Source organism: Enhydra lutris, unplaced genomic scaffold (assembly GCF_002288905.1).
Source record: "Enhydra lutris kenyoni isolate GAN:26980312 unplaced genomic scaffold, ASM228890v2 scaffoldscaffold49, whole genome shotgun sequence".
NCBI classification, from domain to species: Eukaryota; Metazoa; Chordata; class Mammalia; order Carnivora; family Mustelidae; genus Enhydra; species Enhydra lutris.
Genome location: NW_019154133.1, coordinates 126,931 through 145,882, shown reverse-complemented (window position 1 = coordinate 145,882; position 18,952 = coordinate 126,931). Strand labels below are relative to the sequence as shown.

At 35.8% G+C, this 18,952-nt stretch overlaps 1 protein-coding gene across 2 annotated transcripts in view; it reads left to right on the top strand.

Moving 5' to 3' along the window:
- The window catches only part of LOC111156812 (RALY RNA binding protein like), a 686,812-nt gene that overhangs the window by 618,383 nt on the left and 49,477 nt on the right, over positions 1 to 18,952 (top strand). For both annotated transcript variants that reach the window (XM_022517893.1, XM_022517892.1), the window contains one exon: positions 16,967 to 17,080. In XM_022517893.1, the coding sequence (XP_022373601.1) occupies positions 16,967 to 17,080 (114 nt within the window). The remainder of the gene's footprint in view (positions 1 to 16,966; positions 17,081 to 18,952) is intronic.

Genomic DNA, 18,952 nt, shown 5'->3' with positions numbered 1-18,952 from the left:
AGCATATACTCGTTCTTCTATCCTTCCTTAATCTCCAAGTATTGAGAAATCTAGTGACTTTTTTTTTTTTACATTGGAATAAATACTGAAAGGATGTTTATAGGAAAGCAAATCTCTATAGTTAGCTACTTGAAAATATAATCCAAACTAGCCTACATATACTGAACTATATATAGGATAAGAATCTATTTTTTTTTTAAGATTTTCCCTTTCTTTCTTTCTTTCTTTCTTCCTTCCTTTCTTTCTTTCCGAGAAAGAGCACACATAAGCTGGAGGAGGAGAAGATGGGGAGGGAGAAGAAGGGGGAAAGAATTCCAAGCAGACTCAGCACTGAGGGCAGAGCTCCACTTGGGACTGGTGTGGGGGAGTTCAACTGGGGTCCACTTGGGACTCAACTTGGGGCTCAACATAAGGCTTGATCTCACAACCCTGAGATCGTGGTCTGAGCGGAAACCAAGAGTCCAACTCTTAACCCACTGAGCGACGCAGGTGCCCTGATAAGAATCTTAAATCCAGTGATGGAATCAGTGGTTTAATTCAGTCTTCTCTCCCTGGTTTTGTGTGACAGATGTGATAGTCTTTGGGGAAGACTAAGTGAAACTAGACTCCTTAATATAAACCAGAGATGTTTTGAAATATATTCAGTGTGTTTTATTTTCTAGCAGCAATCATTTGGAAGTGTACATTCTAGAGTACCTTTGTTGCTCGTGAAAGATGAGGAAAAGCATTAAGTAGAAATATTAGACAAATTATGGGATGAAAATATTTTGTAAGGACCATCTAGTAAAATAATTATTTGAAACTTACCATGGATATATTAATTCTCAAGTTATGTTAATTTTAACGAAATTATTAGTATAGAAAGACTGACAACAGAGAACAAATTTTTTTATATTTTCTTAATCAGAGACAGAGCAGAGAGTGAGCACAAGCAGGGGGAGCGGCAGGCAGAAGGAGAAGCAGGCTCCCCACTGAGCAAGGAGCCCAATGCGGGACTCCATCCCAGGGCCCTGTTATCATGACCTGAGCTGAAGGCAGCCACTTAACTGGCTGAGCCACCCAGGCATCCTGAGAATAGTCTATGTATGTTTCATATATTCTATACTTTTAGAGCCTCAATTCATAAACATTAACTGTAGATTAGTGTTATTTTAGTGAAATATAAATCTAAACAGTATCTGTATATAATTCATTAGCAAGCAAAACTAGAATCACAGTTGCATGTTCTTTCTAAAATCATATGGGCAAACTATATTATATGTGCTGTGTGTATATAAATATTCATTATTTAATAGTACTTTTATAATTAGCCTGGTACCTGGGAATAACAATAATTTTCAAATTTAAATCACAAATGAAAAATTCTAGTGGAATGTAAAGTATACTATGTTAATATTGGCTTAAGCGAATGAATATTTACTGAGGTACATCTTGCTCTTTTATTAATAGTTGTTTCCTAGCATTTAATGACTTGGCAAGTACAGAAGGGAAATTAATGTTATAGCTTGGACAATTTGTCATTTCTTATTTCAGATTTTTAATATGACTGAATTCTGCTGTGAGAAAAAACTATAATTTTATATTTTTATTTTATATACTAATATAACACTATAATTTGCCAAGGGTGAATACTGATATGTGTTTAGAATGGGTTTCTCTTTTAAAAAATTAAATTACCACTAGGTATGTCCCTTTGCAAATCAACTTGAACTAAAACTATGCAATTACCTCCCATTTATCTGTGGTTTCTCTTTCCACAGTTTGTTACCCTTGGCAAACCAGGGTGCAGAAGTGGATGCTCCTCCTTCTGACATATCATCGGAAGGTCAATAGTAGCCTAGTGTTACCTCATGACACCTACATGATTCTTCTCATTTCATCTCTCAAACAGGCATTTTCTCACATCATCACAAGAAGGATGAGGGCAGTATAATAAAATATTTTGAAAGAGAGAGACCACATTCACATAACTTTATTAAAGAATATTGCTATAGTTGTTTTATTTATTCATTAAACTCTTTCTGGGCCTAATTTACAAATTAATCTTTATCAAAGATATGTAAATGTTTGTATATACGTGTAGGAAAAAACATAGTGTAATAGGGTTCAGTACTATCTCCAGTTTCAAGTATCCACTGGGGGTCTTGGAATGTATCCCCCAACTACTATAATCAGTTTGTGCTGTCCCATGGAATCATAAGATAAACAAGATGTAACATTGTATTTAAGCATTTTGCAAAAGGGAAGACAGGAATACTTATGAACTTTAGCTGTAGTTTCTAAGTGGAAAAATGAATGCCCTCTGGAAAAAATATTAAATCAATTTTAAAATAATTTAAATTCTAATGTCTAACAAGAAAAATCATTTTTTAAAATATTTTATTTTTTTAAAGAAAAAGACTGCACCCACATGCAAGATGGGGGGGCAGCAGAGGGAGAAAGAGCACGAGAGAATTTCAAACAGATTCCACACCCAGTGTGGAGCCCAACATGAGGCTTAGTCTCACGACCCTAAGGTCATGACCTGAGCCAAAATCAAGAGTCAGCCACTTACCAACAGAGTAATTTCCGGTCCCCATTTTTTAAATTTTTATTTTATTTTTAAAAATTTTTGTTTGTTTATTTTTTTTTTCTAACAAAAAAAATCATAGTAACTTTTGATGTCTTTGGGGTCCTGTCAATGCACTTTTGATGACAGAGTAGGTGATAGACTAACACAAAGCCCTAAAGCACCTAATAAGAAATTAAAGACAGTTTAATTAAATTTAAGAAACAGTTGAGAACTTATCCCCAAGGCTAAGGAAGTGTTGTGTTGTTTTTTGTTTTTGTTTTTATTTTCCCTCAAAAGCATGTTATTTAAATATGGAGACAAAGCATCAACCAGAGTTACAGTGTTAATATCCAGCAAAATATCATTAAACTTCCCCTTCTACCCATTATCTTGGCCAAAATATATATTCTGCTTTTAGGTTTTAAGGAAAGAAATTATTGTTGGCCAGAGGATTTAAAGAAAGATAACAGAAGTTTAGAAGGATAAATGGATTTGGAAAAAAAAAAAAAAAAAAACTCAGAGAGACTCCTACTTTCTAAGATACAGTACCTCTGTATAGAAGAGCAGAGGATTTGCTGTCAGATTGCCCTGGGTGGAATCCCCATTAGACAATATCCTCACTTTTGGGCATGGGGAAATCCTTTAATCCCTGTAAACCTCCATTTTCTATCTGGAAAATGGAAATAATACTATGTATCCACTAGGTTGTTGGTGGGGATTAAATTACTTATGCTTATAAAGTTCTTAGGCAAGTCTTGTTACAAAGTCAATGTTCAGGAAGGGGTTTTATTATTATTATCGTTGTTGTTACAACAGAGTACAATAGTTAAGAGTATGAGATATGAGACTGCTGTAACTGGAATCCAGTAGTGGCTCTGCCATTAACTAATTGTGTTTGGGGGCAAGAAACTTTGTTTCCTTTACCTTGGTTTGGGAAATAAGAATGATAATCTTATTGCCCTCTCCAGAAAGCTTTTGTGAGGGTTATGTGAGCCAGCACATATAAAGCTCTTAGAACAGTGTCTCATATTCTAAAGTCTTAATAATAAGCTATAATAGCAATAATAATCATTATTATTATTATTGATTACTATTATTATCTAAAGCAAAAACATAGTGCTAGATATGCAGTTAAGAAACTGAGGATACTATAATTAAGCAAAGCAAAAGATAAACTTGGGTAACAGGACAGTGGAAAACTGTGGAGAATATTGAAGGGTTTGAATTTCATCTCAGGCTGAGGGAAAAGACTCCCAGCAAAGTGCCATCTGATCAAAAATAATCGTTTAAGAAATTTATAGGATGGCTATAGTTGTTTGCTAGCACTGCCACAATAAAATACCATAGTCTGGGTGGCTTAAAGAGCAGAGATCTATTTTCTCACCGTCCTGGGGTCTAGAAGTTGGAGATCACAATGTTGCATGTTTCTTCAGGTGCTGTAAGGAAAGTGCTACATCAGCCCTCTCTCCTTGGTTTGTCGATGTCCGTCCTTTCCTTGTGTCTTCACATCATCTTCCTTCTGTGTGTGTGTATGTGTGTGTGTGTCCAGATTTCCTTCTTGTAATTGCACTAGTCATATTGGAGTAGGGAATATCAGATCTAGTGACCTTGTTTTAACCTGATTACCTCTTCAAAGATCCCATGCATAAATACAATCTCATTCTGAGATATTGGGGGCTAGGACTTCAACATATAAATTTTGTAGGGAACAGAATTCAACCCATAACATGGATGTAATATGCATGTGAAACCTAAACAAAGTATGGAGATCTTGGCATACCCTTCAATGGTTTCTTATTTTAAGAGCCAAATTCTTGGAAATTATTTAGTTCAGTAATTAACTTAGGAGAATGAGATTCAGGCCCATTTAGCTCATTTTGGTAAACACAACTGAATTTTCAAATGCACATGGCTTTACAGTCTGAACACTAACAAGCACTTAGTATAAAGAGTAATAAATCCTTACTAACATCACAATATAATATATAGATACAAAGCAGCCCAACCAAAATAATTATAATGTATTTATCATAAATAAAAACATTTGTGAGCATCTCTTCTCAGCTTTTTTTCACTAGGTTTTAATGTAGCTCATTAATATAACCTGAAAAGAGGCAAACAACAAAATATTTGATGAATTCCTAATATCAATACAGCTTGTGAGCATTTAAGATGGTTTTCTCAGTTCCTCTATACAAGTTGTGTTTTTCTTTGTGTTCCACTAGAAGTTCCTGAAAGGATCTAATCTTTCCACTGTAGGATTATAAACGTTTGTGAGCATGAAATCCTATCAAAAGATCTTAATGACATTTTTTTTTTAGATTTTATTTATTTATTTGACAGAGAGAGATCACAAGTAGGCAGAGAGAGAGGCAGAGAGAGAGGGGGAAGCAGGCTCCCTATGAGCAGAGAGCCTGATGTGGGACTCGATCCCAGAACCCTGAGATCATGACCTGAGCTGAAGGCAGAGGCTTAACCCACTGAGCCACCCAGGCGCCCCTCTTAATGACATTTTTTACCTCTGCTGCTGCTTCTGCTGCTTTTTCCCAGATCATGTGTTGACAAGCAGAGCCTTGACTACTCTGCTGGTCTCTTGACTACTCTTCTGGGCTCTCTGCTCTCCCCCAAACCCATTAATTCCATGCCCAACTGCAGGATTATTCAAAATAAATTACTCCTATCAACTCCTCACTCAAAACTCAGAATTGCTACCATTTACCTAATAAGAATCAAAACTCTTGAGTGACTTTTCAAGATATATCTGATCTGGTACTTCCCGTTTCCCACAACCCTTCCCCTAGCTTAATTGTACTCTTATTTAAATGCTTTTAAACTCATGTTCATACACCTCCATTTGAAAGCCCTTTCCTTTATCTCAAAAAATGTGTTATTGATTGTGTTATCTATCTTGTATATAGAAAAACATTATTAATAATTTTATTTGGTTCTCAAGGTCCAGTTCAGGCAATACCACTCACACAAAACAAGTCTGCATCCCTTTGTGCTACAAGGGCATCATTATGAAGCCAAACCAGTTGTTGTTCTTCCTATTACAGGACTGAAGCCCTTGGATTCATGTTATGGTCGTTTGTATGCACATCTATTCTGTCCATTTTAGATAACAGATTCATTCTTCAAGTTACTTTTGCACTGCACAGAGTACACTCTTAAAATATTGGTGGAATATTTGTCACCAATATTATTTTTGCCTTCCACATTTTACTTCTTGTTTTTCATGTATTTCATAGATGACTATGAGCTACATCTTTAAAAATACTACAACTCAGAGAAAGTGGGTTCTGGAATTTTGAGTTAGTAAAACAAGGGACAAATTCTGGCCTACACTCCTGGTCTCAAAGAAGCCAGGATGTTGATGCTCATTTTCAAGCTTTATAATTTAAGATTTGCTGCTTCCTTTACTTAAAAGATCTCTTTTGCTTGTTGAAATTCAAATCACCCTTCCAGTCACAGTTCAAGGACCCATTCTTTCATGAATATTTTCACAGCCTTCTAGCCCCATAAAAATGAATTGTACTTGTCTTTCCCCACATTGTTTTCATAAGTTCAATTCATCAGCACCTACTATATGACTACATAACTCCCAAATGAATATTCTGTAAATGAAATAGACGTGGTTTCAGGTTCTTAAAATCTGGTTAGGAAAACTAAAAAATAGGAGATAACTTCCAAATCAAGCGATAGGTACATTTCACTTACTCCTCCATTATTTTATATATTTCATGTTCATACGTACTGTAATAAGTTGCTTACACATTTACTCCCTCCACTAATTATAAACTCCATGAGGTTAAGGAAGCCATTCATTGTAACAAGAAGCTCATGGCTTGGAGAGCAGGGAGAAACTCAAACAAAAATGAAGCATGGCTTTGGAGTCAGACAGTCTACTCTAAACTTGATTTTGTTGCATTTTTATTAGGTAGTCTTTTTTTATTCTTAAGGAATTATCAAATAGAAATTTTTAATTTACATCCCAGTTAACATACAGTGTAATATTAGTTTTAGGTGTACAATATTATGATTCAGCACTTCTGCACAACACCTGTGCTCAGCACAAGCGCCGTCCTTAATCCCCATCACCTACTTCAGCCACCACCCACCTCCCCTCTGGTAACCATCAGTTTGTTCTTTATGGTTAAGAGTCTGTTTCATGGTTTGCCTCTCTCTCTTTTTTGTCCCTTTGTTCATTTCGTTTGTTTTTTAATTTCCAAATATGAGTGAAATCATATGGTTTTCATCTTTCTCTGACTGACTTATTTTACTTAACATAATACTCTTTAGCCCCATTCATGTCATTGCAAATGGCAATATTTCATACTTTTTTATGTCTGAGTAATATTCTATTATAAAAACACATCTATTTTATATATATATATAATCTTCCTTTTTTTTATGTATATATCACATCATCCCTTTTTTTTTCAGATCTAGGGTTAGGGTTCATGTTAGGACCAGTATAGGATTAGGACTAGGGACAGGCTGAGGATTAGATTTAGGGACACAGTGAGGGTATGTGCCTAGTACAGTTCAGAGACCCCTCCAGAGTGTTAGGTTTAGGTTTAGTGTTAGGGTAAGTGTTTAAGGGTTAGATGTATTGCTAGGCAGTCTTAAACACATTATTTAACTTCTCTAACATTCACCATTCTAATCCATCAAACAATTTTAATAATATATATGTTGTATATTTATCATAAAGATTAATTAAGATGGTATATGTGCAGCTGGTAATGGTATGCTAGATGCATGGCTGCATACAGCAGGTATGTGAATAATAGTTATTGAATAAAATAATGCACTCATTTTTCATTTCATTTTCTCTTCCTAAAAATACGTAGAAAGAATTAGTGTAGATGTATGCAGGCCTAGGTATTATGAATACACGCATATGCACATATATGTAATTTTTTTTCTAGCAAATTCCATCCAGAGGTGTGGTAATTGCCAAACTATATTTACATATATAATTGGAGAATTATACATATTGTTTCAATTTATTTTAGCGAAATTTCTTAAAGTCTGACTTTGAAAACTACTTACAAAGTTGGCAAAATAGTTTTTGCATATTAAACTAGTTTAAAATATATGAATAAGAGGAAAAGGACAAAAAGAAGCTGAAGTAGACAAATTGCATTGATAATGGTAAAGATTTCTTAAAATCTATTTTATGGAAATCAGTGGTCTTCATTTTTTCTGGATGTGACTAAATTAAAAATAATATGGTTCCTTAGTGCATCATGAAGGAAAGAGCTAAAACTGACAATCATATTACTCATACCAAACGAAGTTTTATGGCACAATAAAGAGTGTAGAATTCATAGTCAAAAGACCTGGGTTTGAGCCTGAACTCTACCTGTTCAGATTATTACATTACACACAGTCACTCTGTAGCTTTGAGAATGTTATGTAAATTGTCAGATTCTCATGTTCCTTTACTGATAAAGTAGTAAATGTAAAAGTAACTGATAAATTAAGTTCTATGCAAATTATTTTTATTCCTTTTTTACATTTAAATAATTTATCAAAGGCTAGGGGAAATAAATAAGAAGAGAAACAAATTACTGTGAATTATTGTTGAAGTCTGCATGCTTACAGTTTTAAGTTTTCTAAATAGTTCCAAGAAACCTGGTGTTGGTGAAGGAGGGTATATAATTATTTAGACCAGGGTTTCTAAGGCTTGATGCTTTTGACATTTTTAATCAGATAATTCTCTGGTGTGGTGTTGTGGGGGGAGGCTATCCTGTATGTTTTATGAGGTTGAGCAGGCCAGATGCCCATCAGATGCCAGTAACACCATGACAATCAAAAATGACTCCAGACATTGCAAATATCCCATGCAGGGCATTACCTTGTGTAAAGAACCACTGATCTAGACAGTTAGCTGAAGCTTCTTTATTTGTCCCTGAATAGACTTGACCCACAGGTGACTAAAATAAATTGAAATATTTTTCACCACATAAATCAGAGATGCACACATTTTTTTATATAAACAGATGGTATCACCTCATATGCCTAATTTCCTTTTTAGATTATATCTCATCTCGCAGGAAAAAGCACAAACATTATCTTGTTGACTGTATCAGAATGTAATAACATTTATCAGTAAACCAGTGAACTCATTTAAGGATGAAATGATTTAATGTGGTTTCTTTTTTTTTTCCCCCTGAGTAAAATACTAACTACAGTGATGGTTTTGGAAAAATATTTGAGATTATCTGTATGATGCATACTGACTCCCAGTTTCTCTAGTATCCTGCTTGCCTCAAAGTGAGCTAGAGTAATATATTCTAGGAACTTTATTTTTATTCATTTATCATTTTGCTGATCTTGAAGAATAATTCTAAATTCAAGCCCTAAAATCACCCGTAGAAAAATAAAGTATCATCAGCTGGACAACAAAATATTTTTTCTTATGACAGTATGTTTTCTTTTGTCTATAATTTTCTTTTGCAGTTTTTGTTGTAAAATTTATCTAAAGAAACGAGGGGAAAATATTTTTCCTTTGAAGATAGTATTATTTTTGTTTGTCTCAATTTTTAATTTAAATTCTAGTTAGTTTACATACAGTGTAATATTAGTTTCAGGAGTAGAATTTAGTGATCCATCACCAACACTCAGTGTACAATGCAAGTGGTCTCCTTAATGCTCATCACACATTTAGACTATCCTCTGACCACTTCCCTCCAGCAACCCTGTGTGTTCTCTATAGTTAAGAGTCTGTTTTCTAGTTTGACTTTTTTGTTCTTCCTCTTATATTCATCTGTTCTGTTTCTTAAATTCCACATATGAGTGAAATAATATAGTATTTGTCTTCCTCTGACTTATTTTGCTTAGTCTGATATTCAATGGCCTCCATCCACATCAATGCAAAATGGCAAGATTTCATTCTTTTTGATGGCTAAGTAATATTTCAGTGTGCGTGTGTGTGTGTGTGTGTGTGTGTGTGTGTGTGCGCGCGTGTGTGTGAAAGAGATAGAGTGTGTGTGTGTATATCACCTCTTCTTTATCCATTTATCGGTTGATCGACATTTGGGCTCTTTCCATAATTTGGCTATTGTTGAAAATGCTGCTATAAACATTGGGGTGCATGTATCCCTTCAGATCAGTGATTCTTTAGGTAAATAAATAAAAAATAGTAGTGCAATTGCTGGGTTTAGGCGTAGTTCTATTTTTAACTTTTTTAGTCACCTCCACACTCTTTCCCAGAATGGTTGCACCAGTTTGCATTCCCACCAACAGTGTAGGAGGGTTCCCCTTTCTCTGCATCCTTGTCAACATCTGTTGTTTTCCTGTGTTGTTAATTTTAGCCATTTTGACAGGTGTGAGGTGGTATGTCATTGTGGTTTTGATTTGTATTTCCCTGATGATGAGTGATGTTGAGTATCTTTCCATTTAACTGTTATCCTTCTTTATGTCTTCTTTGGAAAAATGTCTATTCATGTCTTCTGCCTATTTTAAATAAGACTATTTGTTTTTTGGGTATCGAATTTTTTTTTTTTTAAAGATTTTTATTTTATTTATTTGTCAGAGAGAGAGAGGGAGAGAGAGCGAGCACAGGCAGACAGATTGACAGGCAGAGGCAGAGGGAGAAGCAGGCTCCCCACAGAACAAGGAGCCCGATGTGGGACTCGATCCCAGGACGCCAGGATCATGACCTGAGCCGAAGGCAGCTGCTTAACCAACTGAGCCACCCAGGCGTCCCTGGGTATCGAATTTTGTAAGTTCTTTATAGATTTTGGATACCAGCCCTTTATCAGATATGTCATTTGCAAATATCTTCTCCCATTCCATCAGTTGCCTTTTAATTTCATTGATTATTTCCTTCACTGTGAAGAAGCTTTTTATCTTATGAAGTCCTAATAGTTCATTTTTGCTTTTGTTTCCTTTGCCTCTGAAGACATGTCTAGTAAGAAGTTGCTACAGCTGAGGTCACAGAGGTTGCTGCCCAATGTTCTCCTCTAGGATTTTGTTGGTTTACTGTCTCACATTTAGGTCTGTCATTCATTTTGAATTTATTTGTGTGTCTGGTATAAGAAAGTGGTCCAGTTTCATTTTTTTGCATATCGCTATTCAGACTCTTAAATACAGAGAACAAGCTGGCGGTTACCAGAGGGGAGGTGGGTGGGGGATGGGTGGACTAGATAAAGAAGTCTTAGAGTACACTTGTCCTAATGACCACTGAGTGCTGTATAAAATTCTTAAATCACATTGTATACCTGAAACTAATGGAACACTATATGTAACTTAGATGTGAATTTTTAAAAAATAAAAATTTTAAATATAGCCATTAGCCCTTATATTACTCAGAATAAAACCCATAGTACTTACTTTGGCCAACAAGACTCTCTACCATCTTTTCCATATCCCTTTTCCCTCTTCTCCACTCTCCAACTCACCTCTTGACTTGTATTCTTCTCCCATTTGCTCATTCCACTCCAGCCATACTGTCCTCTTGGCTGCCCCTAAAACACATCAGGTATACTTCTGAGTCAGGCCCTTGCATCTACCATTCTTCAGCCTCATATAGTCTTCCATCCCACTACCTCTTGATAGTCCCATGACTTGCTGCCTCCCCATATTGAGACTTTTGGTCAAATGTTTTTTTACTTTATCGGTGACATTTCCCTTTCCTTTCCCATATGTACATACATACATACAATGGTAATATATATATAATATGTATCTATTATATAATATAGAATATTATATTCTATATTATATCTATATAATATTCTATTATATATCTATATATAAAATCTATAAAAATCTATTATATAATATATAATAGATACCTATTATATATAATTATATAACATATAATAGATACCTATTATATAATATACATACATATGTATATTAATATGTACATATATACACATATAATTATATACATATATAATATATGTATATTAGTATACACAAATCTTACTCCCAAGCTAGGTCTTCCCTAACCTCTTTTCTGCATTTTATATTTATATTTATAAACAAATAAAAGATACTTGTTTGTTGTCTTCTTCCTCTGTTAGATGGGTGCTCCATCATCAGGGACTTTTGTCTCTGTTGTTTATGACTATATCCCCAGCTCTTGAGAAGGAACCCAGCAATAGCAGATCTTCACGATTATTGTTGAATAAATATGTTAGACACTTGAGTCAAAAATGAAAGCAGTTCCTTATCTTGTTAGGGAGAGAGACATTTAAAGAAAAGATCATTTAAAGTGTCATTTGAAAGAAGTATGAGTAGAAAGACGATGAGCTTTTTAACAAAAAGCTCAAGGGTTGAGGATGACTTTACTCTGTAGGCAACATTGGAGCTGAGTATTTAAAAATTAAATGGCATTTGCCAGGTGGAGAAGGTGAGAGTGTAGGGCAGACAAATAAGAACAACCGAAACACAGGTATAGATGTCTGAAAACACAAAACCCATTAAAGGGACAATGAACAGTTGTGACTAGAGCCTAAGATAATTTAGATAGGCAAGCAGGTAAGTCAAGGGAAGGTATTTTGGAGCTGACTGGAAAGCAAAGCAATTTTCTCAAATTCTCAAATTAATAAATTTCAAATTGTAGAACTCGTAATCTTTAGTAATTGGTTCTAATTTTCCCAAGCCCTTAGCTTGTATACATTAAGTTACTTATACATAAACAATTAAGTAACAGCAAGTTGATTAAAATCATTCCGTATTATTCTTAGTAAAAAATACTCCTGACTCTCACCATCTAATACTCTATATAAAAATAAAGGCACTATATTCTATGCAATGTATCTTCAAAGATAGATATTAGATTTTTGAAGCAATGAAGTGGAATTAGGGAAAAATACAGAAGTGTGGCTGCCAAAGGTATATATCCTCTTATTCTTTTATCATAGGCTTTCTGATTAAAAAAGGTATATTCCCAAGCTAATTTTCTTATTGCACTCCTTGTCTGCTTATCTGTCTCTCCATGAAACAGTCAATTCCAATTTAGTGTCTGGTATATTCACAAAGCTTTAAATAAGATTTGTTGGTTGGGTTGAAATTGCATCCAGTGGCCTACCTACTTACACATACACCTACAGATCTTCTGAAATTTGCCAATTTCTTGCTGTGTTTAAGAGACTGAGCTAAATTCTGTTAAACATGCAAGGAGAAAAAGAATGAGAGAAAGAGAGAAGAAAGAAAAAAGAGAAAGAGAAAGAAAGGGGAAGGGAGGGTGGGAAGGAGGAAACAAGGAAGGAAGAGAAGGACAGAAGGAAGGCAGGAAGGAAGGACGGTAAGTGGGAAGGTAGGAAAACAAGGAATTGGATGCCTTCTCTCCATTCAAGAGAGTTTGGTTGTTGAGAGCCTATGATAGGATAAATTCATTAATACGTTTTGCCTCAAACAACTGTCCAAAATTCCTTCTTTTTGAAATGTTGTATTGTCAGAGATCAGAATAATTTATTAATCTGGAATCTCAATAATTTTTATGGATCTGGTTTATGATGAAAGACAGAAAATTTTTACATTTACTAATCTAATTCAAGATCTCTTCTTAAGCCTATTAATATAATTTTCTAATTAAGGAGGACATACTTTAAAGTCCAGGACATTATAGTAAACATCAGGAGTCTCATCAGTCAATAACAGAAGAAGGAGCTTATTAAAACACAGAAAATATTCAAAAGCACGACTCTTGAAATTCCTCAATATCTAATCATGGCTTCACTCTCATGAAGCTTATAATTTAATATGAAAAGTGGACATACTAAGTAAAAATCAACAGACAGTATATGTCTAGTGGTAAATATGAGATGCCATTAAATACAGGGGAGAGTTGCACCCTCCAGAGGGTTAGTCAAAGAAGAATCCATAGAGGAGGCAAGACTTTTAATGAAGCTCTAAAAGGCATATAGGATTTTGATATAGACATATTTGAGGGAGAGAGAGAGTCTTTGCTGGGAAAATAATATCAATAAAAACAATAGCAATAATAATAATATGTAATAGAAAGAATGTCTTCCGCTACTATCATTTATTGGGTTTGATGATGTTCTGGGCATGGTCCTAAGTGCTTTATGTGAACTGCTTTATTAAATTTTTATAACAGGCCTCTAAGGTAAAGGATGGAAATTGCAGATGTTGAACTTGAATCTTAGTGATTACAAGTGACTCCGCAAAGAAACATTGATGTGAACTAGAGTCTACCCGGTTCCATGCATTATTTAATTAAGCACTAACCTTTTCTGTTCAAGTGAAGAGTATGTTTTCTGAGGAAATGGAATGCACACCTGGAAATATACTTAGGAGCAGACCCTGGATACCAGTTCATAGTTTGGTTTGTGCACCTCTGTGTGGGTTTCTGGCCTTTTTCCTATAGAAATGGGAACATTCTGGTAGTATTCAATTGAAAAGGTTTATAATTTATTACAATGAAGGGACTATGCCATAGACTGAGCAAATTGAAGGCAGAGCCTAATTAAGAGTGGGCAGAGAGTGGACGGTTGGGGGGAAGAAAATGTAAAAAGGAAGGAAAATGAACTGGGAAAATTTGGATCTAAGGCTCTCCTTAATTCTGAACTCACTTATATTTTTGGGGGAAGTATCAGAATTTAAAGTTGCAAAAATTTTTTAAATTCTAAGTTTAGAAATCTATGCTTGTAAAATACACATCTATTTTGCTGGAGTAGGGGATCAATGTAATCCACAGTGCAGGAGAGAAATTATTAACAGGAGCCAAAAAGGGGGGGGCAGAAAAGAGGCAGAGAAGAGTTTGAGAGGGAAGCACATCAGATAGAGAGGTGGTTTATCTCAGATATTCCATCTGGAAACCAGACACAATAACACAAAGCCATCCCCATATCTATAGATAAGTGAATCCTACTGAAGATAGGTACAAACAGGACTCTAGGCAAGTAGGCCAGGTAAGCGGCAGGCCTTCTCCCAAGGACAGCACTGAAGTGTACTAAGAAAACAACTTTCACAGCTGCTCAAGAAGCAGCCAAAACTGGTTTTAACCTGTGCTTTGCCGGACCTTGATGAACCTTTGCTGCTAGCCATTCCAAGATTGAAGCTGGGCCACTTGCATAGGGCTGGAGACGGGTTCAGACTTTCCTGGTAGAGGCAGGAAAGAGCTTACAGAATTTATGCCCATCATATCCTTGTTGTCTCTAAGCTTAAATACCATTAACTAATTAAACCAAAATTTTATAATGGTCTGACTCAGATCATAAAATGAGTTCCTGGAGTATTAAACATGAATCTAAAAGCCAGGCTTGACTTCTTGGATACATGTTAAGTTCCTAGGTGGTGAGCCCAGATTTCTAGTGGTTTGTAATATAGTTTCTATAAAATGGGGTGTTGGTGGGTTTTGGTTTTGTTTTTTTTTTAAGGAAATAACGACATGAAAATAAGTCAACTGCATTCCTGGGGCGAGGTGTGGCTCTACTTAGAAATATATTCTTTTTATTTTTTTTAAAGATTTTATTTATTTATTTGAGAGAGAGACAGTGAGAGAGAGCATGAGCGAGAAGGTCAGAGGGAGAAGCAGACTCCCCATGGAGCTGGGAGCCCGATGCGGGACTCGATCCTGGGACTCCGGGATCATGACCTGAGCCGAAGGCAGTCGTCCAACCAACTGAGCCACCCAGGCGTCCCTAGAAATATATTCTGTTAGTTTCCAGCCACAGTCCCATTTCTCCTGCACTGAAATCTAATGTTATAAGATAAAATATTTTCTATTAAGTTTGATAGGTTTAAGTAAAACTACATGATGTGCTTCCATCAAAGGAAATAAAAATCATTCTTCAAAGTGGAATCAATTTGCAATTGTGACAGATGATGTTTTTCAAATTTAGCTGCAGTTTCACAATGGCACTTTGATGTCGTTGAAATAATTGACATAAGAAGCAATTCTCTATTTTAAACTGTGTTCTACTTTCAGTTTGGTTCTCCATAATAGGAACACTCCATGGGGTCCTGGATTCTTGTAGTTTTTATTTTGCAAGCTACTTTGCATCATAAACAAAAATCTGCTTTTTGTAAAAGGAATTTCTTATTTTATAATAAAAAAGGTTTTCTCACTTTTTTATACTGGAAAAAAAAAGTCTGTGCTTCCTTTGAGCAATTAATGTACATTGATGCATACATTATCATTTATATTATATCACATATCTTAGTTGACAAATAGCTCTATTCCAAGCAAACATAGATTGCATTTCGTTTTTATTATTTTCCAAAGAAATTTCCTGAAGACTAAAGAGCCAAGCTAAATGCTCAGTTTCTTGCAGCATTTCTGGGGAGAATCCAAGCTGAGATCATCTTAAATTTGAAGCAAAGGTGACAGAGAAGAATCAATAGGCTGACATCAAGCTCTATGCCCCCCAGTGTAGACGCATCTCTGTGGAGGCATGGATACCCGAAACCCCACCTACTGAAAACCCCTAGGCAGATGCAGATGTTCTATAGTGATAGCTTTGAAATCTTCATTCTCTGGTTTTTGTGGATTTGTAGCAAATTTCCCAGTGGTTCTCAGAAAAATGAGAAAATAGGAACACTGCTGTGAATTTTCCATAAACATAAATATGTTTCTGTTGAAGGACTGCCCTTTAAATAGGAGATTGTCCTCTTCTTAAGCTCCTTCTTTATAAAATAATTATTATTGTTAATAGTAGGCTGTTTATTGTTTTTAACATCCTTTCTCGGCAAAATGAAAAGTTGTCAGTCCTGTGTTGGTTCCCACTTGTTTTTCTTTGAAACCATGCTAAATATCAAAAACCTGGAATGGTAATCACTACTGTAGAACATACCAGTGGGAACTTGGGTGAATTTTCTTTCCTCCAGCCCCATGGCTTAAAAAGGGACATGTACAACTTATTACCTCTTTTTTTTTTTTTTTTTTTAGTAGACAAAGTAGCAAGAGTTCTGTTAGAAGTCTCTTGCACCTAAGACATTTCTTCAGACAATAAACTTTATATCCTGGTTTCAATGAAACGCCAGGGGACTAGATTACAAATATCATTGACTACTGAAATATGTATTACAACATAGAACTCAATGTGGTATTAACATACTTGTCATGATTTTATCATTCCTCAATCTGAATCCATTTTACAGTGCAGATTAGCTAGCTACCTGCCAAAACTGAGTTTCATATCACTTAGTTATTTGATAAGATGTTTCCAGATTACTCCATCCCTTTGCATAACTTTCAGTGAAAAGATTTAGTATCTAATGCTCACGTCACTGAAAGCTACTATAATTGCCAATGTCTTCCGGTATTCTAGGATCGCTGGAAATAACGAGAAACTGGTAAGGTTGAAAAGTGTCCTATGTGATTTGACACTATCTTGAGAAAACATGGGGTTTCTGTGAGTCGTGTTCTACGTGAGTTGATGGTACATTTGACATTCTGTTGCTTTCTTTCCCTTTTCCCCTTTCCAGTGAAATCAGATGAGTTACAGACAATCAAGAAAGAATTAACCCAGATCAAAACGAAAATTGACTCCTTGCTAGGGCGCCTGGAGAAAATTGAGAAGCAGCAGAAGGCGGAGGCAGGTAAGTGAAAAGGATTTATGGCCAAAGACATGTCATGGTTAAACCGGTGAAACAGTGGCAATCACAGGGACAGCTCAGGGCCAGGGTGACACTCACCGAGTTTAACAGGTTAATACAGACACATGAAGAAAGTGTTTAAGCCAAGAGTTGCAACAGGGCAATCTGAGTTTTTACTCGTTAGAGAACACGAACCCATTTGTCTAAATTTCATATTTTTAAACAAGGAGAAAAGTTTTGATGATAACAAGCATAGTTGTATCATAATTAAAAGTTAATAGCTCACTATCAAGAATCTTTTAAGAAAATAAAATCAATTACTGGAATAATACTCTCAGACTAAAATAATATTCATATTTAAATAAACTAACTGCAGAAATATAACAGATTTCAGAAATGAAGATTAGAAAGCCCAGTCCCTACATTGCTACAACCCTGTAAAACCAGTACCTAGTTTCAGGGTCCTCTACATCAAAAGCATGCCCCTGGCCTCCCCCTGCCAAGTCATTTGATTCTATCTTTTACAACTTAATGCCCCCTCTCCTTTGAATTATTAGCCTTGACCCTGTTTCTCTTCTAATACAATTCTAATGCCCTTGTCATGTGGCTACATATAGTTTTTACATCATAGACTGTGAGAACTGGGATACAGTTAGAGCTGAGCGAGTACACAGTTTGAAAATCGTGTTCTGCAAGCCTCACATACCTCAGAGGCTCCCTGGAGATAGGATGAGGGTTAGAAGGAGGCCCAGAAGGTAGATGAACTCATGCCTCCTCCAAATCCAGCCCTTGCTCTACCTGTGTATCGATTTTATTATTGGGTTTCAACATAAGACTTCATTTGCTTAAAGAGCTTCACTTTTCAAGGGTGCCTGGGTGGCTCAGTCAATTAAGTGTCCCACTCTTGATCTCAAGGGAAAAAAAAAAAAGAGCTTCACTTTTTAAAAAATATAGTTCTGAAAGCCATTGATCAAATCCAGCTTCCTCATTTCACAGATGAAATAACAAAGGTTCAACGAGGTAGATTGATTTTTCCATGGTCACTTGACTAGTGAGTGATGGACCTGGGTCTCATACCACAGTCTCATGAGTGACTCCTGTGCTCTTCCCATTTATAGTTTTAATCTCAGGTCCCACCTAGGACCTGGTCCCAGGATTTCACTGAGGTGAGGCCTCCTGGTTACTCCTTACTAATGAGAACTGGTTGGGATCCTGGGGCTCCTGAGCTACACAGCAAAGAGGAACCTGCCTGTGTGTTCACTATATCACTGGGGTGAGGACTAGAGCTTTTATCTCCTAGTGATGAGCCATGTAGGACTCAAAAGAAAAGAAAGCAGATGTGAGTTGGTGGCACAGCATAGTGAATGAGAGAAATAAGCTCTGGTTCAGATTCTCATGCACCACTGACTTAGCCTCATTTTTCTCATTTATAAAATAAAGATAGTAATCCTTAACTCACATTGTGAGAAACAAATAAAGTATCATATGTAACTTATACAGCACAGTTATGAGCAGGGAATAAAGGGTCAAGAATTGGAGCTGTTTGGTATTGGCAGGAACGCAAGCATATACAGGCAAATGAACATTTCCTACTATTTTCCCATGACCCATTTTTTTTATTAATTTTATTTTTTTATAAACATATAATGTATTTTTATCCCCAGGGTACAGGTCTGTGAATTGCCAGGTTTACACACTTCACAGCACTCACCATAGCACATACCCTCCCCAATGTCCATAATCCCACCCCCCTCTCCTGGCCCCCCTCCCCCCAGCAACCCTCAGTTTGTTTTGTGAGATTAAGAGTCACTTATGGTTTGTCTCCCTCCCAATCCCATCTTGTTTCATTTATTCTTTTCCTACCCCCAAACCCCC